This window comes from Chelon labrosus (genome assembly GCF_963514085.1).
Source record: "Chelon labrosus genome assembly, chromosome: 2".
Taxonomy (NCBI): domain Eukaryota; kingdom Metazoa; phylum Chordata; class Actinopteri; order Mugiliformes; family Mugilidae; genus Chelon; species Chelon labrosus.
In genome coordinates, this window is record NC_140338.1 from 4,415,459 (window position 1) to 4,442,408 (window position 26,950).

At 41.7% G+C, this 26,950-nt stretch overlaps 2 protein-coding genes across 2 annotated transcripts in view; both read left to right on the plus strand.

Moving 5' to 3' along the window:
• LOC311507423 (uncharacterized protein) overlaps positions 1-26,950 on the plus strand; it is a 62,431-nt gene that overhangs the window by 3,135 nt on the left and 32,346 nt on the right. Inside the window, exons 5-7 of the mRNA XM_084571748.1 lie at positions 15,591-15,704; positions 26,299-26,418; positions 26,635-26,852. Of these exons, the coding sequence (XP_084427874.1) occupies positions 15,591-15,704; positions 26,299-26,418; positions 26,635-26,852 (452 nt within the window). The remainder of the gene's footprint in view (positions 1-15,590; positions 15,705-26,298; positions 26,419-26,634; positions 26,853-26,950) is intronic.
• LOC311504214 (protein NLRC3-like) lies at positions 522-9,241 on the plus strand. Its single transcript, XM_084567224.1, has 8 exons — positions 522-2,777; positions 3,805-3,978; positions 5,380-5,553; positions 5,817-5,990; positions 6,577-6,750; positions 7,081-7,254; positions 8,033-8,214; positions 9,168-9,241. Exons 1-7 carry the CDS (start codon positions 1,090-1,092, stop codon positions 8,211-8,213), a joined length of 2,739 nt encoding a protein of 912 aa, XP_084423350.1. The 5' UTR covers positions 522-1,089; the 3' UTR covers position 8,214; positions 9,168-9,241.

Consider the following 26,950-nt stretch of genomic DNA (forward strand, 5'->3'; position numbering starts at 1 on the left):
CATTTTAGAACCTAGTCTGCATTTTAGAACCAGGAAAGACTGATGGTATTTCTGGAGTGAAACACCTGAGAACCTCTATTTCAGAATGTGTGTTGAGCAAAGCTGGAGAGATGAAATCAAAGGAAGGGATTCAAACAGAAAAGTAGTCACACTTTTCCTGTTCTCTGTGACTGTCTGAGCTTCTGGACAGTGTTTCCAAATGTTAATATTCCTCACTAACAAATCAAAAAATGTGTTGACAGAGAGAAGAAGAGGAGTCAAGTTTCTGTGGAGGAGCAGCTGTCCTGCTGTGCTTTGTGTCAGGACGTCCTGAAGGATCCAGTGTCTACCAGCTGTGGACACTGGTTCTGCAGACAGTGCATCACCTCATACTGGGACCAGTCGTCTTCATCAGGAGACTCCTCCTGTCCCCTATGTGGACAAAGATCCAGAACAAGTAAGACTGTACATTTGTCTGCTGATTTTCTGAAAACCTGTGATTTAATCAAACGCATTGTTGTGTTCTACATCATGGGGATCTAAGATCATTATAAATATCATTCTAAATGAACTCCCAGTGAGATTTCACTGCATTGGTTCTGCTCCAGTGAACAGGCTTTTATTGTGAAACCAGCCAGAGGAAATGCAATGTGTTTGTCATGTGATTAGTAGCATTTCATGGTTGGTGCTGTTAAAAACAAACGATGAACATATTGTGCACCATTTTATTAGTGGATCACTTGAAAATATTCCAGGGAGGAAGAAACAACCACAGCGAGCTGTTGGTTGAAGAGCTGCAAATGAGCTGCCTCTGCGATCAATTAAACACTTACACATCAGTTTTTTGTTCTTTGTGACTTCTAACAGGGGTGACTGATTTATTTTTGTTTATGTTTGTTCTTTTTTCCAGCTGATGTTGCTCTGCAGGAGGTTTTAGATGAATATAAGATCAGTCTGAAGAGGAGATGTGAACATGTGACTGAAGGAACTGATGTAACAGGAAGTGGAACGCTCCTCAACAGGATCTACACTGAGCTCTACATCACAGAGGGACAAAGTGAAGAGGTTAATACCCAACATGAGGTGAAGCAACTTGAGACAGCTTCCAAGATGAAGGCCCTCCATGACACTCCAATCAAGTGCCACGACGTCTTTAAAGCCTTACCTGACCAACAGAGACACATCAGAGTGGTTCTGACCAACGGTGTCGCTGGTGTTGGAAAAACCTTTTCAGTGCAGAAGTTCACTCTGGACTGGGCAGAGGGTTTGGAAAACCAAGGTATCAGTGTGGTGATTGTGCTTTCATTCAGGGAGCTGAACTTGATCAAAGATGAGAAGTACAGTCTTCTCAGGCTGCTCCATGTTTTTCATCCAACTTTACAGAAGGTCACAGCAGAGGAGCTGGATGTCTGTAAACTTTTGTTCATCTTTGACGGCCTGGATGAAAGCAGACTTTCATTGGACTTCAACAACAGTGAGGTTATGTCTGATGTCACACAGAAGGCATCAGTCAGCGTGCTGCTGACAAACCTCATCAAGGGGAAACTGCTTCCCTCGGCACTTGTCTGGATCACTTCCCGACCTGCAGCAGCCAATCAGATCCCTCCGACATGTGTTGACAGGGTAACAGAAGTACGAGGCTTCACTGACGCCCAGAAGGAGGAGTACTTCAGGAGGAGGTTCAGTGATGAAGAGCTGTCCAGCAAAATCATCTCCCACATCAAGACATCCAGGAGTCTCAACATCCTGTGTGGAGTCCCAGTCTTCTGCTGGATCACTGCTACAGTTCTGGAGCACATGTTGACTACAGAGCATAGAGGAGAGCTGCCCAAGACTCTGACAAACATGTACTCACTCTTTGTGATGGTTCAGTCAGAGAGGAAGAAGAACAAGTATAATAAGGGGCATGAGATTAGTCCACAGCAGCTGAAGGAGGCTGACAGGGAAGTTCTTCTGAAGCTGGGGAGGCTGGCATTTGAAGAGCTGGAGAAAGGAAACATCATGTTCTACAAAGAAGACCTGGAGCACTGTGGTCTTGATGTCACAGATGCCTCAGTGTACTCAGGAGTTTGTACAGAGATCTTCAAAAGAGAGAGTGTGATCTTCCAGAAATCAGTCTACTGCTTTGTTCATCTGAGCGTTCAGGAGTTTCTGGCTGCAGTCTACATGTTCCACTGTTATACTAACAGGAAGACAAAGATCCTGCAAAACTTCCTGGGGAGAGACCATCAGGAGGAAGAGGATGATGACGAGAATGAGGATGATGATGATGATGATGAGGATTACGACGATGACGATGATGATGATGATGATGATGATGACATGGGCAGCCTATCTTTGGATGACTACCTGTATAGAGCCATGAAGAAATCCCTGCGGAGTAAAAATGGTCACCTGGACTTGTTTGTTCGCTTCCTTCATGGTCTGTCTCGAGAGTCCAACCAGAGACTCTTAGGAGGCCTGCTGGGTCAGACAGAAAACTGTCCAGAAATCATCCAGAGAGCCATCAACAAGCTGAAGGAGATGAACACTTATAAAATCTCTCCTGACAGAAGCATCAACATCTTCCACTGTCTGATGGAGATGAACGACCTCTCAGTTCATCAGGAGATCCAAGAGTTCCTGAAATCAGAGAACAGATCAGGGAAGGAACTCTCTGAGATCCACTGCTCAGCTCTGGCCTACATGCTGCAGATGTCAGATGAGGTTCTGGATGAGATGGACTTTGAAACGTACAACACATCAGTGGAGGGACGACGGAGACTGATCCCAGCTGTGAGGAACTGCAGAAAGGCTCGGTGAGTCCCGATGTGACTAATAATCAATCAGTGGAGATTAGTAGTTTAGTTCTTCAGATATAAAGAGGATTAAATAATTCATTATTGTCATTATTTTGAGTTTAACTGCATGAATTTAACATTTCTTGTTGCTTTATAGAATAACCAGTCAAATTATAAAAAGTTTGTAGACTTTGCCCCTAAATGAAGTTTAAAAAGCTTTGTTCCCACAGATTATACTTCTACTACACATGTGAAAACTTTAATGACACCAGCTTCATTTAGGACTCAGTCCAGAGTGCTGTCATGTGAACAACGACTCATCCCAACAATTAAACAAATCCCACATTAACTCATCTTTCAGGCAGACTGAGCCAAGAAAATCAATCAACATACATCAATATGATGTGCTGGGATGCATCATCAATGATGTTTCTGGTGTCATCTGGGTTTTGGGTCTTCCCAAGCCCCTGTAAGTTCCCATATCAGCTAGTGTGGGTAATGTGCTCTAGGAACTGAAGCGGTCTGCCAAGATCCAAGCCTTGGACTGGCAGCCACAGTCTTGTCTGTCATTGTAGGGGATTCTCACCAGCTTTGAGGAAGAGGATGGAATTCTTTCCAGGGTGGATTTTGCTAGATTTGATTGCTTTACTGACCTCTTCCACAATTTCCGTGAGCACCTGATTGAGGCACCAGCAGTAGCACCCGTCAGCCAGGGCTTTAAGAAAGGTGCTGAGAAGGTGCTTCAGGGTTCACCTCCCACCACACTGTGGACAGGAAGGTGCCTTGTCCCATGTGTGGAGATTTATGGCGTGCCTTGCCCCAGGATTCAAATGCGCTGGTAGTCAAACCGCCAAAGGATTGAGCAGGTGATCTTACGTTGCACCACATTCTCCCACATTGTCTCATTATCCTGCAGATGCATGCGTCTTCTACCCCTGCACGGACCTCTTTCTGAAGGAAAACCTGGTGTGGCAGCTTGGAATGTGGCCCAGATGAGCTGTAAACTGTCTGATTTTATTACAGACTTTATGTTTTCTAATTACAGAATTACTGAATGTGGACTCTCAGAGGTTCACTGTGAAGTTGCGGCCTCAGCTCTGAAGTCCAACCCTTCCTATCTGACAGAGCTGGACATGAGTGAAAATTACCTGCAGGATTCAGGAGTTAAGCTGTTGTCTGCTGGACTGGAGAGTCCACACTGTAGACTGGAGACTCTGAGGTCAGTTCTGACTAGGGATGGCTCGATCCGATACTTAGGATCGGTATCGGCCTGATATTGGTCAAAATTTCAGGATCGAATATCGAAAAAAATAACTATAGCCCGTCCGATCCGATGCCCAAATGCTCAACTTAACTTTGTGCGACATGCCGTAAACAGAGAGCAGCTGCTGCAAGCGTGTAAACAGAACCTCGTGACAGTGAATTAGCCTAGCGCTCTTATCATGTCAGCTGTGTGGAGTTACTTTGCACGCAAGGAAGAGAAAAGTAAAACAGCCGAATGCAACTTGTGCAACGCGAGTGTCTCAAGGGGTGGCAGCAGCACTGGACGCAAGTGTTGTGACAGTTATTTAAAGTTAGCAGTCACTTAAAGCAGCTATATGTCCTATAGCAGGGGTGCCCATTACGTCGATCGCGATTGACCGGTGCGGGTAGATCGCATGCCATTGAAAAAAAAAATGTTTTAGATGTTAGTCTGGCTTAACAATTATCTGTTGCACCTCCAAAACAAACAGGAAGAGCAACGGTCATCTTTATTTATTTTACTTTATATGTGCAACATACCCTCAGTTCAGCTACACACATCCACAGCCACGCACAACTTCAACCACAACAACTCAAGACTACTGTCTTTCTTAAAGAGACAGCGCTATTTTTCTAAAGGTGCAGTGCACCAGTTTTTCTTGATAAAAATAAAAACAAAGATGGATAGAGCTTTTAACACTGTAGCAACAATTAATATGACTTAGGATAGGTAGATCACTTTGACTTGGTCATTGTAAAAGCAGCTTGAAAGCCAAAAAGTGTGGGCACCCCTGTAGTCTTCATGGAACATTGGAACTAAGTCCATTCTATATCTATTTTGATATGGGTGTTTTACATACAGTTCAACCCCAGAGGTTACATGTGAAAGAAGAAACATTCAAGTTTGCAGTTTGCACTGATTTGAAGTTTAAATAAAGTGCTTATGGCTTGAGGCACATCGTGGGCTATTTTATTTCTTCCCTTAGGGGAGCAGAATATTTGTTGCACAGTTTGACCATGGTGTTTTTAGATGTCCATATTAAGCAAAGTACATCTATACAAACTATATGTATCATAAACAACTTAACAGAGGAGAAAAGAAGGTATCGGATTGATATCGGTATTGGCAAATACTCCAAGTTGCAGTATCGGTATTGGTATCGGACATGAAAAAGTTGTATCGAGCCATCCCTAGTTCTGACAGTAGCTGTTCTAAGTATTCTACCAATTCATATCATTGACTGATGTAGTAAATGTTCTTTAATTCATATATGTTCAGTATTTCCAAGTGTGTGAGACAGAAAGACAAAGTCTGTCTACTTGTTTCAACAAAATATATCTGATTAGATTTTATTTGTATCTTTTATTCTTCATTCAGATTGAAGAGCTGCAGTTTGTCAGAGATCAGCTGTTATTCTCTGTTCTCAACTCTGGCGTCCAACCCCTCCCATCTGAAACATCTGGACCTGAGTGGAAACAAGCTGAAGGATTCAGTAGTGAAGCAGATGTGTGGTTTTCTGGAGAGTCCACTCTGTAGACTGGAGACTCTGAGGTCAGTTCACTGACTGTCTGTTACTATTGTAGATCTGATATGTTTAATGACCAACTGAACCTCATTTATGTTTATCCAGAACTTCTGTCCATAAAGCTGTAAATATCCTTTTGTTCAACATGAGTGTCTGTAGCAGCAACTGTAGAAAATGTCCACTGGAAGTTGTTAAATTTAATGAATTTCAATGATGTTGAGCAGCACATTTAAAACCTGAACACATCTGACTCTTCATGATTTATCTGCATCTTTTATTCTTTATTTAGGTTGAATGGCTGCAGTTTGTCAGAGATTATCTGCTATTCTATGGTCTCAGCTCTGAAGTCCAACCCCTCCCATCTGAAACATCTGGACCTGAGTCTCAACAAGCTGCAGGATTCAGTAGTGAAGCAGCTGTGTGGTTTTCTGGAGAGTCCACACTGTAGACTGGAGACTCTGAGGTCAGTTCCCTGACTGTCTGCTACTATTGTAGATCTGATATGTTTAATGACCAACTGAACCTTATTTATGTTCATCCATGAAGCTGTTAATATCTACGGGATCAAGATCATACCATAATCTCAAACTGTGATTTTTTGGGGTTTTTTTGAAAGTTTGAAAAACCCACTTTTCAGAGATTCGACCACACAGTTAGGAGATTTTAGATCATGTGATTTCTAAGCAGTGTTCTCTGTCTGATCCAATTTGAAACTACAAGTATTCAGACATGGTAAACAAACTAATGCAGCAGGAGAACAGAGACGCTCTGAAAACATGTTGAAGAAACACTAGAAGAAGAGTTCTGCAACTGTAGAGAAAGAAAACTCTAACACAAAATAACACTTACAGACATTTGATTTTTTTCAGACTTTTAAATCATTCTGCAAGCTTTCAAAACGTAGTTTCATTTTTCTAACTTGAAACTACTATTTAACTTGTCAGATTAAATCATGATCTAACTGCTTATTCCTGTTGAGGGTCGTGGGGTCTGCTGGAGCCTGTCCCAGCTGTCTCATGATTTATCTCCATCTTTTATTCTTTATTCAGATTGAATGGCTGCAATTTGTCAGAGATCAGCTGTGATGCTCTGGTCTCAGCTCCGAAGTCCAACCCCTCCCATCTGAAACATCTGGACTTGAGTAGAAACAAGCTGAAGGATGCAGGATTGAAGCAGCTGTGTGGTTTTCTGGAGAGTCCACTCTGTAGACTGGAGACTCTGGAGTCAGTTCTTTGACTTTTACTGTTTTAGATCTTACATCTTTATTCCCCAACCGGACTTCATTTATTTTCATAGATATCCTTATTGTTCCTTGAACTGAAGACAAATACAAACACATTCAATTAACTATACTGTTGATAGCTGCATGTTTGAGGCGTGTTTAGTGTCTGAGCTTCCTGTTGTTTCATCATCATTCAGTCACATTTGATTTGGAGTGAAACCTGCTGTGATCGTTGTATCAGTCCATTCTCTCTGAATCACAATAACAGAAGGACAAAATCAGTCAAACATGTCTCATTAGATTTTTGTCTACATCTTTTATTTTTGTTTAGATTGAATGGCTGCAGTTTGTCAAAGATCAGCTGTTATTCTCTGGGGCCAGCTCTGAAGTCCAACCCCTCCCATCTGAAACTTCTGGATCTGAGTCACAACAAGCTGCAGGATTCAGGAATGGAGGAGCTGTGTGGTTTCCTGGAGAGTCCACTCTGTAGACTGGAGACTCTGAGGTCAGTTCACTGACTGTTACTGTTGTAGATCTGATATGTTTAATGACCAACTGAACCTCTTTTCCGTTCATCCAGCACTTTCATCAGTAAAGCTGTACATTTCTATGGGATCAAGATAGCTTAAAAGCTTGCATAATGTTTTAAAAACTTTGTAAAACATTCATGTCGCTGTAAATATTATTTTATATCAGAGTTTTCCCTTTTCTTTTTACAATGTTTCTTCAACACGTTTTCAGAGTATCAAACGTGTCACTGCTGGTGTTTTAGTTTGTTTCCAGGTTTTAAACTATGATCTGAAAACTGCTGTGAATTAGTGTAAAAAGTTTTGAAACCTTGAAACTTCTATTTTAAAAGAAAAAAATAGACACGCTCTTCATTTTCAAATGAAAATATTACTCTTTAGAAGAGAGAGATTCAAACTCTCCAAACCCTTTTCATCACGTTTTCTCAGCAGTTTTCATACCAGCATTTACAAGGATTCAGACCTGGAAAACAAAATGATACACCAGGAGAACAGAGACACACTGAAAACATGTTGAAGAAACACTAGAAGAAGAGTTCTGCAGGTTTGGAGAAAGAAAACACCAACACAAATTCAAATTTACAGGCATTTGAATTATTTACAGACTTTTAAAATCTTTCTGCAAGTTTTCAAAATGTCTTCAAAAAAGTTTGTTAGATTAAATCATGATATCATAAACGTCCTTTTTGGGAGTGTTTGCAGCAGAAACTGTCGAAAATGTCCATGATTTATCCACATCGTTTATTCTTTATTCAGATTGAGTTTCTGCAGTTTGTCAGAGATCAGCTGTGATTCTCTGATCTCAGCTCTGAAGTCCAACCCCTCCCATCTGAAACATCTGAACCTGAGTCTCAACAAGCTGCAAGATTCAGGAGTGAAGCAGATGCATGACCTTAAGGAGAGTCCACTCTGTAGACTGGAGACTCTGAGTCTCTGAGGTCAGACACCATGTTTTATTTGAGTTCTGAGATTAATATAATGTGACTATAGTGCTGATATTCAGTTTTCGTCTTCTGTGGTTTAGTCCATTGTAGCAGAGCCATGTTGAAGTAGAACTTTCATAGAAGATGATAAATCTTCCATACTTGATTTATTTATACTTTAAAGTCTGCTTGCATGTAACGAGGCACTAAAAACAATCTCATACACTTTTTAATTTAACTAAGTGATGTTGCATCAAAGTAGAGAGAAGGTGGTGAACGTCTTTAAATTCACTATAGTTGATCAGCAGCTCTGCGGACTTAAAGTTGTTTCACAACCAGCTACACAATCAAGAAAAATCTTCTAAGGATGACTATGTTACTCTTCAGTCTCCACAATCTCAGCAAATAAAATGTGTTTTTATTCGTCAACAAAAAAAGAAATCGTGTTTCAATTCATCAGTAGTTTCTGTAGGTGGCTCTGGGCTCCAGGTTCTGAATAAAAGAAAAATACACGTTGAAAAAACAAAGAGAGGAAGATCTGATCCAGCGTCACTCAGAATCTGAGACTGAAGCAAACAGCCTCTCACGCTGGTCTTTGTCTGAAGGTGAAACCTGGAGAGAGAGGAGAGAAGAAAACAGTTTGTTCTATCCAACACATGCAGCATGTGAATTTGATGGAGGAGAAGCTTGGACTGACAGGAATGAACGGCTGACGGTGAAGACATCAGTGTCTCTCTGTGAATTCCTGTTTGTCACAATGATTCAAACAGCAACAGCACCCCCACACACAACCATGGGAACCAGGAATAACCCCTGTGTGTTACTGCCAGCTGTCACAAACATTTCACATCAACATCAACTGCTTAACCGACAACAACGAAAACGTGATTCAGTCTTAACCGTGCTGTCTGTATGCTTTTCTCTGCAGCTCGTGGTCACATTAACTGGAAGAGTCTTTTCCTCTGCAGGGTTGGCAGCCACACATCTGAATGAAGAGTTGAAGTCCTGCTTATGTACAGAGAGAAGCAGAGAGACAGCAGAGCTGCTCTGGTTCAGGATCTCCTTGTCTTTGTACCACAACAGTATGGTCTCGTCAGCTTGGTCCACAGAACACAGCAGGGAGCAGCTCTCAGAGCTCACACTCAGTGTTTTTACTGCAGGAGATGGGACACAGTCTGCAGAGGAGTCACACACTTGATTGGCACACATTTGAACACATGACCTGCTGTAGGTTACACACACTTCAATAGTCACTAAACTTTATATACAAGATCATTGTCACGTGAGTCAAACTTAATATTTCTGCCGCCATCCCAGAAAATATAAAAGAACAACTGCAACTAAACTGATCAACAGCATCTTCAGATAAAGCATGTTTCCTCCTTTGGTTCCTGCCAGGTTCTTCTTCACATTCTCAGTATCAGATGGTGATCAGGCAATGATTACTCTAAAACAGATCAGGAAACACAACATCACAGAATATTTAAATCAACCTGTATTACAAAGTACCAATTTGTCTTTTAAATCGTTATGTTCATAATAATAAAAATTATCTGAATTATTAAAAAAAAAATTGAGTCAAATCAAACAACATAAAACTTAAAATAAGTTTAAAATGAAGTTTGGATTAAATAGATTCAGCAGAATTTAGATTTTAAGTAGTTCACACTTTCCTGGTCAGACACATCATTTTAAAATGAGTACTGAAAGTTAAATATATAAATCCTCTCTGAAGGGCTCTGAAACAACTTTGACCTTTAATATTTTCTCCAACAGCTCATGAAACAGTTACCTGGGAAAAAGGCAATGATCTTTATATGTTACTTAGTGGTTCCTTCTGAATGTACAAGACTTCTCTGAGGAGAGTTAATGTTAAAATAAATCGATCGGTGATTAAAGTCACTCTAATGCAGCTTCCCATGTGACCTCAGTACGGTTCAAATGAGAAAAAGTCAAGCACCTCATGAAGCCACTAAAACTAGTCTGATACATTAATGACGCCATACCAAGAAGGACTCATGATGTATTAGACAGTATATGTAAATACTTAGCTGGGATAGGCTCCAGCAAACCCCTCACTGGAACAAGCGGTCACAGAAGATGAATGAATGTAAATACTTGTCGGCTTCCACCTATATACACTATATTACCAAAAGTATTCGCTCACCCATTCAAATGATCAGAATCAGGTGTTCTAATCACTTGGCCTGGCCCCAGGTGTATAAATTCAAGCACTCAGGCATGCAGACTGTGAAACAAGACATTTGTGAAAGAATGGGCCGCTCTCAGGAGCTCAGTGAATTCCAGCGTGGAACTGTCATAGGATGCCACTTGTGCAACAAATCCAGTCGTGAAATTTCCTCGCTCCTAAATATTCCACAGTCAACTGTCAGCTCTATTATAACAAAATGGAAGCGTTTGGGAAAAACAGCAACTCAGCCACGAAGTGGTAGGCCACGTAAAGTGACGGAGAGGGGTCAGCGGATGCTGAAGCGCATAGTGCAAAGAGGTCGCCGACTTTCTGCACAGTCAATTGCTACAGAGCTACAAACTTCATGTGACCTTCAGATTAGCCCAAGTACAGTACGCAGAGAGCTTCATGGAATGGGTTTCCATGGCCGAGCAGCTGCAGCCAAGCCACACATCACCAAGTGCAATGCAAGGCGTCGGATGCAATGGTGTAAAGCACGCCGCCACTGGCCTCTAGAGCAGTGGAGACGCGTTCTCTGGAGTGATGAATCACGCTTTACCATCTGGCAATCTGATGGACGAGTCTGGGTTTGGAGGTTGCCAGGAGAACGGTACATTTCAGATTGCATTGTGCCAACTGTGAAATTTGGTGGAGGAGGAATTATGGTATGGGGTTGTTTTTCAGGAGCTGGGCTTGGCCCCTTAGTTCCAGTGAAAGGAACATTGAATGCTTCAGGATACCAAAACATTTTGGACAATTCCATGCTCCCAACCTTGTGGGAACAGTTTGGAGCGGGCCCCTTCCTCTTCCAACATGACTGTGCACCAGTGCACAAAGCAAGGTCCATAAAGACGTGGATGACAGAGTCTGGTGTGGATGAACTTGACTGGCCTGCACAGAGTCCTGACCTGAACCCGATAGAACACCTTTGGGATGAATTAGAGCGGAGACTGAGAGCCAGGCCTTCTCGACCAACATCAGTGTGTGACCTCACCAATGCGCTTTTGGAAGAATGGTCAAAAATTCCTATAAACACTCTCCTCAACCTTGTGGACAGTCTTCCCAGAAGAGTTGAAGCTGTAATAGCTGCAAAAGGTGGACCGACATCATATTGAATTCTATGAGTTAGGAATGGGATGGCACTTCAGTTCATAGAATGAGTAAAGGCAGGTGAGCGAATACTTTTGGTAATATAGTGTACCTTTCCACATCAGACAACAACAACCGGCCTTTGAATGCTTCTGTGTTTCTGTTGGATTTTTCTCTTATTTATGAACCAGGACAAGTTTGTAGTTTTTGCAGTGTTTTGTTTTGTCACAGTGTTTATTAATTGATTTGTCAGCAGCACTTTAACAGATTTAATTATAGAAAACTTTAAAAAAACATCTGAGCATTTACTTATTTTCTACAAAACTCTGGTAGCCAAAAACCTCCTGTAAATCATGTTAATGTATCTAATCTTGGTTCTTCAGTGAAGAGACATAAATATTATCTCTGTTTGGAGCCCTCAGACTCTAAATACAATGGCAGAAATAAAAGGCTCTGCTTACTTTCAATATGTTTGTCCACTGGGTTTATCTGTCGCTCTGTTTCTCCTGTTTGGCTCTCCGAATTGAATAAAGTGGAGGAATTTGCTCCAACTAAGGCCAGTAATAATCCTGAACTGTAAATATTTTAATCAGTCTTATCTTAGGATGCTTTTACAAACTCCCCAAAACAGTTTGTGGAGACTGAAATGGGCATTGTTTCCAGTAAATTCTAGTCTAATTCGAAGGACTTTCCCTATAGCAGCTATACTAAATGATGTAATGCTTAATGACTGATTCATTTCTAATGGTGTTCTGATATCTTGAAGTTTCCCAAGTTTACTAGCAGGTGTTTACTAGCAGGTGTGGGCTATATTTCACATTACAATATACAATATTATCAGGAGAAGTCAAAGTACATGTAAGAAAAACAAATAAAAACTGCTTTACTGTTACAAACATTGCAATACAGTTTTCTCATAGGGTTAACACAAACATTAAATCACACTCTTATGTTGGCTATATTCCTTTTAGTTAGTTAGTCTGATCTTTTGTGCAGTAGGAGGAAGTGGGAAATCACGCAGCAGCCTCCAGGGCTGAAAAATGAAGCAATCATAGAACTCCCGAAACCTGCTGGTCCTCCAGAGTCCTCTAAAAGGCAGTGAGTCCCTATAGACCTCCATGATAAAAACTTTCCACCAGAAATACACATGTTTATCGTCTGGTACAAAACTGCACCAACTGCTGTCTGCCTGACACCTGTCTCCACCTCTTTGACATTTATGAATGAGCTGGGAGTTAGGTGGAGTCAGTTGCTGCCAAAATGGAGACGACCAGAGACACCACACTGAGTGTCAGCACCATGAAGGAGGAGAGTTCATCCATCTTCCTATACAGGTAGTGGTTGAACATGATAAATGCATAAATGTTTAAAGGAGAAACAAAAGTATCTGTGTTGGTCTTTTTGTTGAGTTCACCTGCTCCCACTAACTGTGCTGCTTTTTACTCAATACAAGATTTATGATGGTGTCATGAATTGTATTTAAGGATGGTAACTGAAATGTGAAGAGAGATGAAATTGTTGGTGTGGGAGAAGACTCCTGGAGGTCTCCTGTGTTGAGGGTCAGAACCCTGTCCACTTTAACCTCCCTGTCACCTGTCCCACACAAACGTCCAGATCCAGTCAAACATGCAGGAGCTTCTTGTTTTTTATTATTAATCAGGAAAAGAACGTTTTACTGACATCTATCTATAAATCAAGAAGCGTCTGTGTGTCTGTCTGTGGCACGCATATCTCGCGAACCGTTGGCCCGATTGATTTGAAACTGGGCAGGTGTCTCGCTACGGGCACGAAGATGTTTACCAAAACCAGCCAACACAAAGACAGCTTCTTTCCCCAAGCCGTCACTCTGTTGAACACTATTTATTTATTTGTAAATGTACATAGGCTACTGTATTTCTGATTCTGATTCTACATTTGTATTTTGTATGTTACTATGTGTATATACAATTAAAACCACCAGTAAAAACACTACAATTAATGTCTTTTTTGGGGAGGAGACATGGGTCACGACAATGGTCACAACTGAAAAATCTTCTTCAGCTCCCACTATAGGAATACATACTTCCGACAGGCACTGCACTAGTGGTTTTAATGTGAAGATAGAGTGATGGTATCTTTATAGAGTGGTGCTGATAAACACAACATGTACACAGTCTGATCCACAAAGATTACCTCAACTGACTCCCTGTAAATGCAGAGGGGAGGAGCTCACCAGACCAGGTGGTCAAGGTTCATGAGACCAGGTAGTGGTGTGTGATTTAGTATTGATCCAATACGAAGTACAGGGCCAGTATTGTCAATATACTTTTTAATAATTAAGGTGTAACTTGTTATCGTTTCATTTTCGGCCCTACTCTCTGTGCCATTCTCTCGCTCCGTCTCTGCGCTGTGCGTAATGCGTTGCTGCTGGTCGGGCCTGGCTGGTAGCGGTGTTTGGTCACCTGGCGCCGCGGAGTCACGTGACGGTATAACAAACACACAAGAGGTGGGAGAGGAGCAAAATGAGCCTGCTCTGCTCTGGGTGAGCAGCGGCATTTAGACAAACGCAGTCAGGTGGAGGAAACAATGAAATCAGCTCAGACGTCGTTTTGACTGGACAGAGGAAGGGTGCGTGTCAACACAACATTAGTATCATAATACTGTCAGCGTCTCACAGTCCGTTTTTGGTTCCTGGACTTTGATGGTCAGAAGATCATGTTTCTCCGATTCCTCCTTGTATTGGGGTGTGATTCAGTGGCAGTTAAGGAATCAGCTGACTGCAGTGTTGTGCATGACTGTGTGCGGTTTTTTTTCTTCATATTTTTGTGAACTGTGAAATGAACGCATCATTTTTCCAACTGTGAGCGTAGACGTGAGTTTCGCTCGATCTGGAGGGAAATAACGACGTTCACCCCCGTTCAGGAAAACAAGACAGCCGTCAACGATCCAAACAAACAGTTGAGTTATACAGTCAATAGTTATTCAGAAAAAACACTACAGATCCTGGCGGGAAAAAATATATGACGGACTGGGGATGAATGGGCAGGTCAGTCAGAGATTCTATTGAACATGAATAGCTCGAAGCTGCTCATTTAAATAAAAAAACAAAACAAAAAACAACTTGAAGTAGTTCACTTTTATCAGTGTGAACTGAACTTTGAACTAGTTCTTGCTGATTGTGGACTTGCACAACACTGGCTGATAAGGGTTGCCAACACCCTGAAAAATAAATAAGGGACTCTTCATTGGCAGGGCCGGCTGACCAGACTGCCTTCATCCTTCCAGGCGTGATTCATTTTTTTTTTTAGCCCTTATTTGTGTGTGTGAAACGATTTTTTAACTATTTGACTCAAACCTGAATTGAATTAGATGCATATTTGCATATTGAGTGGTATGAACACTGCACATGGAAAACAAAATATTATTCAACAATTTATTTTTAATACAAAATAACAAATATTATATATATATATATATATTAACAGAATAAAATACATATCTTTCTTAAACAGAAACCTGTCCTGCTTACCTTAAAACTGTAATATAAAACATTCCTCTTGTAATAGTGCAATAAGAAAAGTGCAAACATAAAGTGTGAGGAAAAGTTGTTGATTTGTTGTCTTCTGTTATCTTCTTCGGAAGCAACAGTACCTCGACCAATGAGATGAGTGGGATTCCCGCTGTCAGCTGATTGATCACATAGCAGGAGACGGCCTGGGAATAAGTTTACTGTAAATTTTCATATTAAGCGCCCTGTTATTCATTAATTCCATTGACATCGCATACTTTTGTTTCTAAATACGGGACATTCTGTTTTTCAAGGGGCGGTTGGCAACCCTACTGGCTGACTGTAACTGAAATTTGTGTAAACTCACTGAGAGTTACTGGTTTAACTCTCAGACTGATGGAAGTCCAGAAGATGGAGGAAGAGGAGGACAGAGTCAGCTGTCTGTCTATGAAGAGTGACTGGTCCAAAGAACGTCCCCCAGACTTTATTGAAGAACCTGGACCCTCAGACACAGAGTAAGAGAACTGCAGCGGCTGTGGTTTATGTATTTACACCTACTTTAATGACTTTTATTTAAGAGTTGATCAATAATTGATGAGAATTAAAACGAATTTCTTTCTACAGAGGGCAGGTCCACAGATCACAGTCTCCAGTATCCAGCTGTCTATCTATGAAGAGTGACTGGTCCAAAGAACGTCCTCCAGACTTTAGTGAAGAACCTGGACCCTCAGACACAAAGTAAGAGAACTGCAGCAGCTGTAGTTTGTGTATTTACATCTACTTAAATGACTTGATCAATAATTGATGAGAATAAAAACAAATTTCTTTCTACAGAGGGCAGGTCCATAGATCAGAGTCTCCAGTATCCAGCTGTCTGTCTATGAAGAGTGACTGGTCTAAAGAACGTCCTCCAGACTTCAGTGAAGAACCTAGACCCTCAGACACAAAGTAAGAGAACTGCTGCTAACTCCATTATTCATTCATTTTGAATCACAGTAGATTTCCTGTCCCTGATGGGTGATTCATTTTTACTCAAACAACTCATTATCTGCAGCAACTGTAGTTTGTTTATTTACAGCTGCTTTTGGAGTCATTATATATTTTGCAGTCATCTTTAATTTAAATCACTGTGTGGAAGTGCATATAGCTAAGCTACAGGTGGGAGAAATCAGGTGTTTGTTTGTGGGGAAGCAAACAGTTTTTTGTCAACTGGAGCTCATTAAAATGGCTGGTGTGTTAATATGGATTTGGGACAGTGCCGTAATATTTTCAACGTGCTGAGAGTATCTTCTGTGCCTAAAAATAAATGGACTTCAAGAATCCAAATATATGGAACGCACTGGACATTGTTTATTGTTTATCCCAGAACACACGTCCAGACAAGTTCATGCTGTTGGGCCTGGGTACTAAGGCACTCAGTATTTTGGTTTGGCTATCATGAATAATTAATAATTATCAAAAATAATTATTTATTATTAAATAATTGGATCTGAATTACTAGATCACCTCGGGGCACCACCCTTCTAGGAAGGGAAAAGATAGCCAATTAATCAAAACAGTCTCATAAATTATACTAAATTGTCAATTTGGAGTTCGGATTAATGATTAACTTAATAACTATAACCAAAATTACCACGTTAACAACTAGTTAAAGTTGAAGGAATTTGGAGTTCTTGGCAGTGTAGAGGTTGGCAATATTCACTCTTGTGCAACATTAAACAGACAGGTATGTTTAAAAGACATTTATTAACAAGAATAAAAGTAAACATACATTCTAACTACAGTCTACTCTATATAGGTGTGTGTGTGTGTGTGTGTGCGTGCCAAAATGGCCGCTGGTTGTGGGTGTGTCAAGATGGCCGCCAGTTGTGGGCGTACCAAGATGGCCGCCGGTTGTGGGCGTGCCAAGATGGCCGCCAAGATGGCCGCTTGAACACAAAGGAAACAAGATGGCTGCTGAGTGGGGACACTCAGACCATGTGCTGGCCAGTAGATATGTGGAATGTGATAAGGGTTTTATGAGGTGCCAGGTTAGAGGAAGAGTGGTTAGTTAAGCATGCAAGACCCTGAGTCTATGTGTTGCATAATCTAAACTAACATCAAACCACTATACTATAAACAACTCAATAAACACAAATATCACATTCAATCAAAGTTTAAGTTCTATGCTTTGCTTAGCTTAACTAGGCCCAGGTCATACTACCAGTTGGTGGAAAGTCCATTTCTGGTGTGTTGCTCCTTTAGCTGGCAGTTCCTGATGGAAGACCAAACTGGGAAAAGTTGTAATCCTTGCTGTGTTTTCCTGATGGCAGACGTTGGAGGGAAACTGGCCGCTCCTTGAAGTCCTTTGAAGTGGCTTGTTAGCAGCTCGGTGCTAACTAGCCGTGTGGCTCCTGTTGTTTGGGAGTTTAGCCTGCAAACCTTCTGTTTGTTGGCTAAAAGACCTGGTGTAGATTCCTCAGCAGGATCTCGCTTCGCTGCTGTAAGGAGAACAGGCCTGGCACCCAGCTGCAGCCGAGCAGCTCGGGGTCTCCACGTGGAGGTGTGGAGTTGAAGAGGTGGAAGAGTAGAGAATAAGAGAGAGAACAAAGGCCAAACGGTGCATTTTATATGACCTGATGACCTCAGAGGTCACATGCCACTGTCAGCCAGTGAACTGCTTGGTCAGTTTTCACACCTGGAGGATTGTGAGACTTAGAGTTCTGGTGCTTCCCTTTGTTTCCAAGACATGTGGTCAACTTGGTTAGGCATGGTGAGCTTCCATAGCTCACCACCAGGTTCAGATCCCAACCTTCCCCCCTTTGGTCTCACGATCTCACTCGATGTGTGGTCGTGAGAGCACAAGTGTCCGTGTATAATCCAAGTTGGAAAAGTTCATTAATAGTAATGACATCTGGGCAGTCTGTTAACCAACTGGGCTGTGGTAAACGCTAACTATCTTAGCTAAGCAAAACAAAATCATCAGGTGAAAAACTGAAATACACATAAGCACATTGACATTTACTAACAGTGTTAGTGAGAAAGAGAAGCATGTCAGTGATGTAAATTGTTAGGGTAAGATACAGAAAGAGAGTGGCACCTACAATGATAAAACCATTTCCAAATGTCCAAGAGTTTTGTGGTTCACTCATTGGATCCTATTAGAATAATTATTATTCAATGCAGTACTCGGTCTGATCTTAACAGAAATTACAATTTTGTCCTTCATGCAGATGTTGCTGCGGAAGGATGTCATCACATTTTGGTAGTCAATGGCTGTATCATTGTCTGAATGTGTCCTAAAATTTTGCGTTGGATAAGGACATGTATGACTAGCAAAATACTACCGAGGACTCGGTTCAGGTGTATTTACAAAGTTAGACAGTGGGTCTGGGTCCAATCAGAATTTTGGCTTTTCTCAGCTAATAGTGGCAGGTGTGACTATTAGTGAGTTAAAACTATGGAGTTTGCTGCTGTTGCTAACAAATCAACAAGTCTGCCTACTTAACTGCAAAGAAAGTAAAGTACTTCCTACATACTGGCAGTACAGGGATGGACTGTGTTATTATTTCCTTGAGGAAGGAACTCTGAATTTGTGTTGCCTTAAGTTTTTATGAACTAGTGGCTCAGGGTTGTAACGCTCCGTGTAGCCGGAGGCAAAGAGGTATTCAGAGGCATCACTGTCTGCTGAATTATGATCATCTAAACTGCACTCAGAGATGCTGTGATCATCATCTGAGCAGTCTATTGGTTGATCATACTCAGGGCCGGCGCTAGCCATTTGGGTGCCCTAAGCACAAATCCTTGGTGGTGCCCCCCCCCCCCCCAACCAACCAACCACCCACCACCAAAGGAATAACAACCATTCAGAATTTTAGGTTCTCTTTACTTCCAAAATAACTGCTGCAAATAAATAATTTTACATTAACAATGGCAACAAACATGAAAAGAAATATATATATATATATATTCTACTGAAATGCATTTTTGATTGAACCATCATACAAAAATAATGCACACATTAGTCTTTTACATAGGCCTATGTGTCACTGGATATTTAAAATTCAAAACTCTATTTTACCTTTAAAAGAGGTCTGATGAGGCACAATATAATAATTCTGTACATAATTTGACAACTCTGTGAATATGAAAATATACAAACACTGAGATTGTGAGTTTTTTTTTCTAATTGCAGTTTCACCAACAGATGTAGCCCTTGGCCTATGAACCTCTTGAAAATGACCGCATAGAACAACAACGAAACTTATCTAAAGCGGTCTAATTTGGCAAAATCACATCACGTTCAGTTGCAGGGTTTTTCTAAAGTTCACCTTACCAAGAGCCGTTTCCCACTCATCATTTCATTACGTTGTGAAAGTGTCACTTGTAGCGTTACCTTTTCACTACACATCGTTTGATCATAATTGATAACAAACGGCAAAAAAGCGTCCTGAAATGCAAAGCAAACTAGGCTAATAGGCTAGCGTTACTTACCTGACTATATCTCTGATGGTTAAAAGAAATAGCAAGCCCAGTTTAAGCATAATCGAACATAGCATTGCTATCTGACTAACTGATAAGTCTACCGTGCAAAAACGCAACACAGGTTCTTTTTTATTTATTTATTTGTGATCGTACAGTAGACAGTAACGTCAGTAGCCCACACAGCAGCACAGGTTCGCGTGGCCGTCATCAGATTTGGAAGTCGCTGAAAAGGCTCTTTCGAGGTTGTGGCTTCGAGTCGACTTCAGTGAGGCGCCTTCAGTGAGGCGCGGTGGTTTATGGGATGAGTAGCCTAGTTCCTTCTCTCGGAAATGAAAATATGTACACAGTCTTGTACCTTTGACTTTTTTTGGACTTTCTCTTCGTTTTTTCACTCGAAATGATATGTTATATGCTTATGAGTTCAGCCGTAGCTGGTTATCCTAAGACATGCTCTAAAACTCTTTAGATACGGATTTTTCCAACACGTCAATGGGAGAAATGAATGGGAACCGTACTTCCGGCACCTCCACACCCTTTTTGGCTGTGGGCGGGACTGTGACGCTCTATTGAGGCATAATCGAAGCGGGGAAGCAAACAGTTTTTTGTCAACTGGAGCTCATTAAAATGGCTGGTGTGTTAATATGGATTTGGGACAGTGCCGTAATATTTTCAACGTGCTGAGAGTATCTTCTGTGCCTAAAAATAAATGGACTTCAAGAATCCAAATATATGGAACGCACTGGACATTGTTTATTGTTTATCCCAGAACACACGTCCAGACAAGTTCATGCTGTTGGGCCTGGGTACTAAGGCACTCAGTATTTTGGTTTGGCTATCATGAATAATTAATAATTATCAAAAATAATTATTTATTATTAAATAATTGGATCTGAATTACTAGATCACCTCGGGGCACCACCCTTCTAGGAAGGGAAAAGATAGCCAATTAATCAAAACAGTCTCATAAATTATACTAAATTGTCAATTTGGAGTTCGGATTAATGATTAACTTAATAACTATAACCAAAATTACCACGTTAACAACTAGTTAAAGTTGAAGGAATTTGGAGTTCTTGGCAGTGTAGAGGTTGGCAATATTCACTCTTGTGCAACATTAAACAGACAGGTATGTTTAAAAGACATTTATTAACAAGAATAAAAGTAAACATACATTCTAACTACAGTCTACTCTATATAGGTGTGTGTGTGTGTGTGTGTGCGTGCCAAAATGGCCGCTGGTTGTGGGTGTGTCAAGATGGCCGCCAGTTGTGGGCGTACCAAGATGGCCGCCGGTTGTGGGCGTGCCAAGATGGCCGCCAAGATGGCCGCTTGAACACAAAGGAAACAAGATGGCTGCTGAGTGGGGACACTCAGACCATGTGCTGGCCAGTAGATATGTGGAATGTGATAAGGGTTTTATGAGGTGCCAGGTTAGAGGAAGAGTGGTTAGTTAAGCATGCAAGACCCTGAGTCTATGTGTTGCATAATCTAAACTAACATCAAACCACTATACTATAAACAACTCAATAAACACAAATATCACATTCAATCAAAGTTTAAGTTCTATGCTTTGCTTAGCTTAACTAGGCCCAGGTCATACTACCAGTTGGTGGAAAGTCCATTTCTGGTGTGTTGCTCCTTTAGCTGGCAGTTCCTGATGGAAGACCAAACTGGGAAAAGTTGTAATCCTTGCTGTGTTTTCCTGATGGCAGACGTTGGAGGGAAACTGGCCGCTCCTTGAAGTCCTTTGAAGTGGCTTGTTAGCAGCTCGGTGCTAACTAGCCGTGTGGCTCCTGTTGTTTGGGAGTTTAGCCTGCAAACCTTCTGTTTGTTGGCTAAAAGACCTGGTGTAGATTCCTCAGCAGGATCTCGCTTCGCTGCTGTAAGGAGAACAGGCCTGGCACCCAGCTGCAGCCGAGCAGCTCGGGGTCTCCACGTGGAGGTGTGGAGTTGAAGAGGTGGAAGAGTAGAGAATAAGAGAGAGAACAAAGGCCAAACGGTGCATTTTATATGACCTGATGACCTCAGAGGTCACATGCCACTGTCAGCCAGTGAACTGCTTGGTCAGTTTTCACACCTGGAGGATTGTGAGACTTAGAGTTCTGGTGCTTCCCTTTGTTTCCAAGACATGTGGTCAACTTGGTTAGGCATGGTGAGCTTCCATAGCTCACCACCAGGTTCAGATCCCAACCTTCCCCCCTTTGGTCTCACGATCTCACTCGATGTGTGGTCGTGAGAGCACAAGTGTCCGTGTATAATCCAAGTTGGAAAAGTTCATTAATAGTAATGACATCTGGGCAGTCTGTTAACCAACTGGGCTGTGGTAAACGCTAACTATCTTAGCTAAGCAAAACAAAATCATCAGGTGAAAAACTGAAATACACATAAGCACATTGACATTTACTAACAGTGTTAGTGAGAAAGAGAAGCATGTCAGTGATGTAAATTGTTAGGGTAAGATACAGAAAGAGAGTGGCACCTACAATGATAAAACCATTTCCAAATGTCCAAGAGTTTTGTGGTTCACTCATTGGATCCTATTAGAATAATTATTATTCAATGCAGTACTCGGTCTGATCTTAACAGAAATTACAATTTTGTCCTTCATGCAGATGTTGCTGCGGAAGGATGTCATCACATTTTGGTAGTCAATGGCTGTATCATTGTCTGAATGTGTCCTAAAATTTTGCGTTGGATAAGGACATGTATGACTAGCAAAATACTACCGAGGACTCGGTTCAGGTGTATTTACAAAGTTAGACAGTGGGTCTGGGTCCAATCAGAATTTTGGCTTTTCTCAGCTAATAGTGGCAGGTGTGACTATTAGTGAGTTAAAACTATGGAGTTTGCTGCTGTTGCTAACAAATCAACAAGTCTGCCTACTTAACTGCAAAGAAAGTAAAGTACTTCCTACATACTGGCAGTACAGGGATGGACTGTGTTATTATTTCCTTGAGGAAGGAACTCTGAATTTGTGTTGCCTTAAGTTTTTATGAACTAGTGGCTCAGGGTTGTAACGCTCCGTGTAGCCGGAGGCAAAGAGGTATTCAGAGGCATCACTGTCTGCTGAATTATGATCATCTAAACTGCACTCAGAGATGCTGTGATCATCATCTGAGCAGTCTATTGGTTGATCATACTCAGGGCCGGCGCTAGCCATTTGGGTGCCCTAAGCACAAATCCTTGGTGGTGCCCCCCCCCCCCCCAACCAACCAACCACCCACCACCAAAGGAATAACAACCATTCAGAATTTTAGGTTCTCTTTACTTCCAAAATAACTGCTGCAAATAAATAATTTTACATTAACAATGGCAACAAACATGAAAAGAAATATATATATATATATATTCTACTGAAATGCATTTTTGATTGAACCATCATACAAAAATAATGCACACATTAGTCTTTTACATAGGCCTATGTGTCACTGGATATTTAAAATTCAAAACTCTATTTTACCTTTAAAAGAGGTCTGATGAGGCACAATATAATAATTCTGTACATAATTTGACAACTCTGTGAATATGAAAATATACAAACACTGAGATTGTGAGTTTTTTTTTCTAATTGCAGTTTCACCAACAGATGTAGCCCTTGGCCTATGAACCTCTTGAAAATGACCGCATAGAACAACAACGAAACTTATCTAAAGCGGTCTAATTTGGCAAAATCACATCACGTTCAGTTGCAGGGTTTTTCTAAAGTTCACCTTACCAAGAGCCGTTTCCCACTCATCATTTCATTACGTTGTGAAAGTGTCACTTGTAGCGTTACCTTTTCACTACACATCGTTTGATCATAATTGATAACAAACGGCAAAAAAGCGTCCTGAAATGCAAAGCAAACTAGGCTAATAGGCTAGCGTTACTTACCTGACTATATCTCTGATGGTTAAAAGAAATAGCAAGCCCAGTTTAAGCATAATCGAACATAGCATTGCTATCTGACTAACTGATAAGTCTACCGTGCAAAAACGCAACACAGGTTCTTTTTTATTTATTTATTTGTGATCGTACAGTAGACAGTAACGTCAGTAGCCCACACAGCAGCACAGGTTCGCGTGGCCGTCATCAGATTTGGAAGTCGCTGAAAAGGCTCTTTCGAGGTTGTGGCTTCGAGTCGACTTCAGTGAGGCGCCTTCAGTGAGGCGCGGTGGTTTATGGGATGAGTAGCCTAGTTCCTTCTCTCGGAAATGAAAATATGTACACAGTCTTGTACCTTTGACTTTTTTTGGACTTTCTCTTCGTTTTTTCACTCGAAATGATATGTTATATGCTTATGAGTTCAGCCGTAGCTGGTTATCCTAAGACATGCTCTAAAACTCTTTAGATACGGATTTTTCCAACACGTCAATGGGAGAAATGAATGGGAACCGTACTTCCGGCACCTCCACACCCTTTTTGGCTGTGGGCGGGACTGTGACGCTCTATTGAGGCATAATCGAACAGACCACTGGGAGGTGGGGAAGGGGGGCACCAGAGGGAGACTGGAGAGAGGCCGCACAGGAGATTCACCTTTTTCTCGACTAATTTGGTCTAGGCCTATATTACTTTTGTATTGCTTTTGTATATTAACATGCTTTAGACATATTTTATTTGTTATTTATACTAGTAGCCTATTGTGATGATTTTTCACGACCCAGATTTTTTGGTGCCCCCCCAGGCACTTGGTGCCCTACGCGCAGTGCGTGATGTGCGTGTGCGGAGCGCCGGCACTGATCATACTGCTGGGCCATAATTTCAGAATAAGGCTTTCTACAGCTCCGAATGTGTGAATGCCTATCTCTGGGAAGTTGGCGGACATGGCGGCTACGCTCAGTGTCCCTGTGTGGCCCTTTATCACCCCTCTTTGGTCTGTTGTGAGGGTGACGTTTTAAGGTGGTAGACCGGGATGATGCCTTGGTGGTTGAGCTGGAGGGCTCAACAGTCTTCCCTCTTGTTTTGGAAGTGACAACAGTTTCCCAAGCCACCTGTGTCATCTTCCTGATGTCCTGCATCGAGGGGTCACCTTGGCGTGTCATGAGTACAACGTGAGTGCGTACACATGGGTGCAGGTTCTGCAAGAATAAAGACTTGAAGGTGGAGTTCTCTTCTAAGCCTGGTGCATTCTTCCCCTGAAAGTACACGTCTCAAACGTTTGTAATAATCTCTAAGATGCTCATGACGGGTATGTTTAATTTGGAGGGCTGCAACCATTGAGTCAATCTCATCAGCAGTAGAAGAGAATTCTTCTAGTAGTGCTTGATGGAGCTCTGTGTAGTCATCTCTGACTGTAGGAGGTTGTGACTGGATAAACTTATGGACAGCTTTAGAGCTTGTTTTCCATACAAGTTTGACCTTCTCCCTTTGGGTTGCATGGGGCAAATCAATTAGGGCGTGGTCTAAATCCTTAACGTAATTGTCAACGTTATGATCACAGCTGTCTGGATCAAAATGTTCAATGTCCTTGGCAAGGAACTCAAGCACTTTAAAGCGGGGACACTGTGGTGTCCGGGCAGGTGCATCACGTGCAACAGTTATCTCTGGTGGACAGGTGGGGGCTGAGCAAACCTGTGGTGTTGTAGTCCCCCCTTCGGAGAGATGGGCACAGATGGGAGTGTCATACATCATAGGCTGAAAAGAAGATTGGGCAGAATATCTTCTGGAGGGTAAACTACAAATCTCTTCACGGTCTATGTCAGAGAGATGGGATGTCAGGTAATTGTTACCTCGGTCTCTCAGAGGAGGTTGAGGAGCTGACTCTGTTCCCAGGAACTTAGGGTCGACTGGAAATTGTTCCCATCTTCAAACTAGAGAGGGCGTTAACCTTTCACTAGAGGAGGAGTGTGAATCGGAATAGCCAGAATCACATTGGCTTAACGACTGTGGTGGGGAAAAACAACCTGATTTAAGCCTTAACAGTTCCTCTTTGTGTGCACAAAGATCTGACTCTGCTGAGTGCAGGTCTGATAAGTAGCGCATAGCTTTCTTATTGGCCATTTGTACCTCATGGAGGAGACAAGCCGTTTGCGCTTTAAGGGACTCTCCTTTTCTAAGGCTGCTTTGCTCTGAGAGGCAAGGCTGGATTGCCTGTGGAAGTTCAGAAGCAAACATCTTAACAATGGGCCCTTGGATGCAGTCTGTGCATCACACCTGTCCTTCAGTAGAGAATCTATCTCTTCCCTGCACTCACTGAAATTCAACTTGTTAATGAATTCAGGGTAGCCTGGGTTTAGGCTCTGTGCAAGGGAAGAAATGAATTGCTCTACACAGGGGTTCTCCATTGTTATGTGAGATGGAGGTAAGGTGTCAAAAACAACAACAACAAAGCTTCAGGTTCAGATCCCAACAATGCGCATGCCACCTCAGTGGCTTATTTCAATTTCAATTCAATTCAATTCAATTTTATTTATATAGCGTCAATAACAATACAAATCGTCTCAAGACGCTTTACAAAAACCCGGCCTGAAACCCCCAGAGCAAGCCTGAAGGCAACGGTGGCAAGGAAAAACTCCCTTTTAACAGGAAGAAACCTCGAGCAGAACCCAGCTCATATGGAGGGACCCATCTGCCTAAGGCCAGCCGGGTACAGACAGAAGAAAGAGAGAAGAGAACAGCAAAGAGAGAAGAGAAGAGAACAGCAAGATAAACATACATCTGTCATAGATACACATATCTGACTAAAGTGTACATGTGGAATCTTATGATACAAACTGATGATGTTACATGACAGTTTGAAAATGTAAGAGGAATCATAGGCAGGTTGGAGAATTGTTCTATTTAAGTTCATGTATATTTCTTTAAGTCACTACAGCTGCTTAAATGACTTACATCTCAGAATTGATCATTGATTGAATCAGTAAGAATAAAAACACATTTATTTCTGCAGAGGTCAGTTCCACAGACATAGATCAGAGTCTCCAGTATCCAGCTGTCTGTCTATGAAGAGTGACTGGTCCAAAGAACGTCCTCCAGACTTCAGTAAAGAACCCGGACCCTCAGACACAAAGTAAGAGACTGTTTCTACTGTAAAATTTTAGGATGAAGCCGACATGTTCTGCTAAAAGATTTATTTCCACAAGATCCTAGTCTGGGTTTTAGAACCAGGAAGGACTGATGGTATTTCTGTAGCAAAACATCTGAGAATGTGTGCTGATGAAGGACTGTTGATATTTCTCACCAACAATCTGCAAATAATTTTAGTGACAAAGAAATGTGTTGACAGAGAGAAGAAGAGGAGTCAAGTTTCTGTGGAGGACCAGCTGTCCTTCTGTGCTTTGTGTCAGGACGTCCTGAAGGATCCAGTCTCTACTAATTGTGGACACTGGTTCTGCAGACAGTGCATCACCTTATTCTGGGACCAGTCGTCTTCATCAGGAGACTCCTCCTGTCCTCAGTGTGGACAAAGATCCAGAACAAGTAAGACTGTACATCTGTCTGCTGGTGGACTCTTTTCTGGAAACCTGTTGATTTAATCAAGACACACTGTAATGTTCTACATCATGGGGACCACCACACCACCATGAGAAGAAACAACTCTA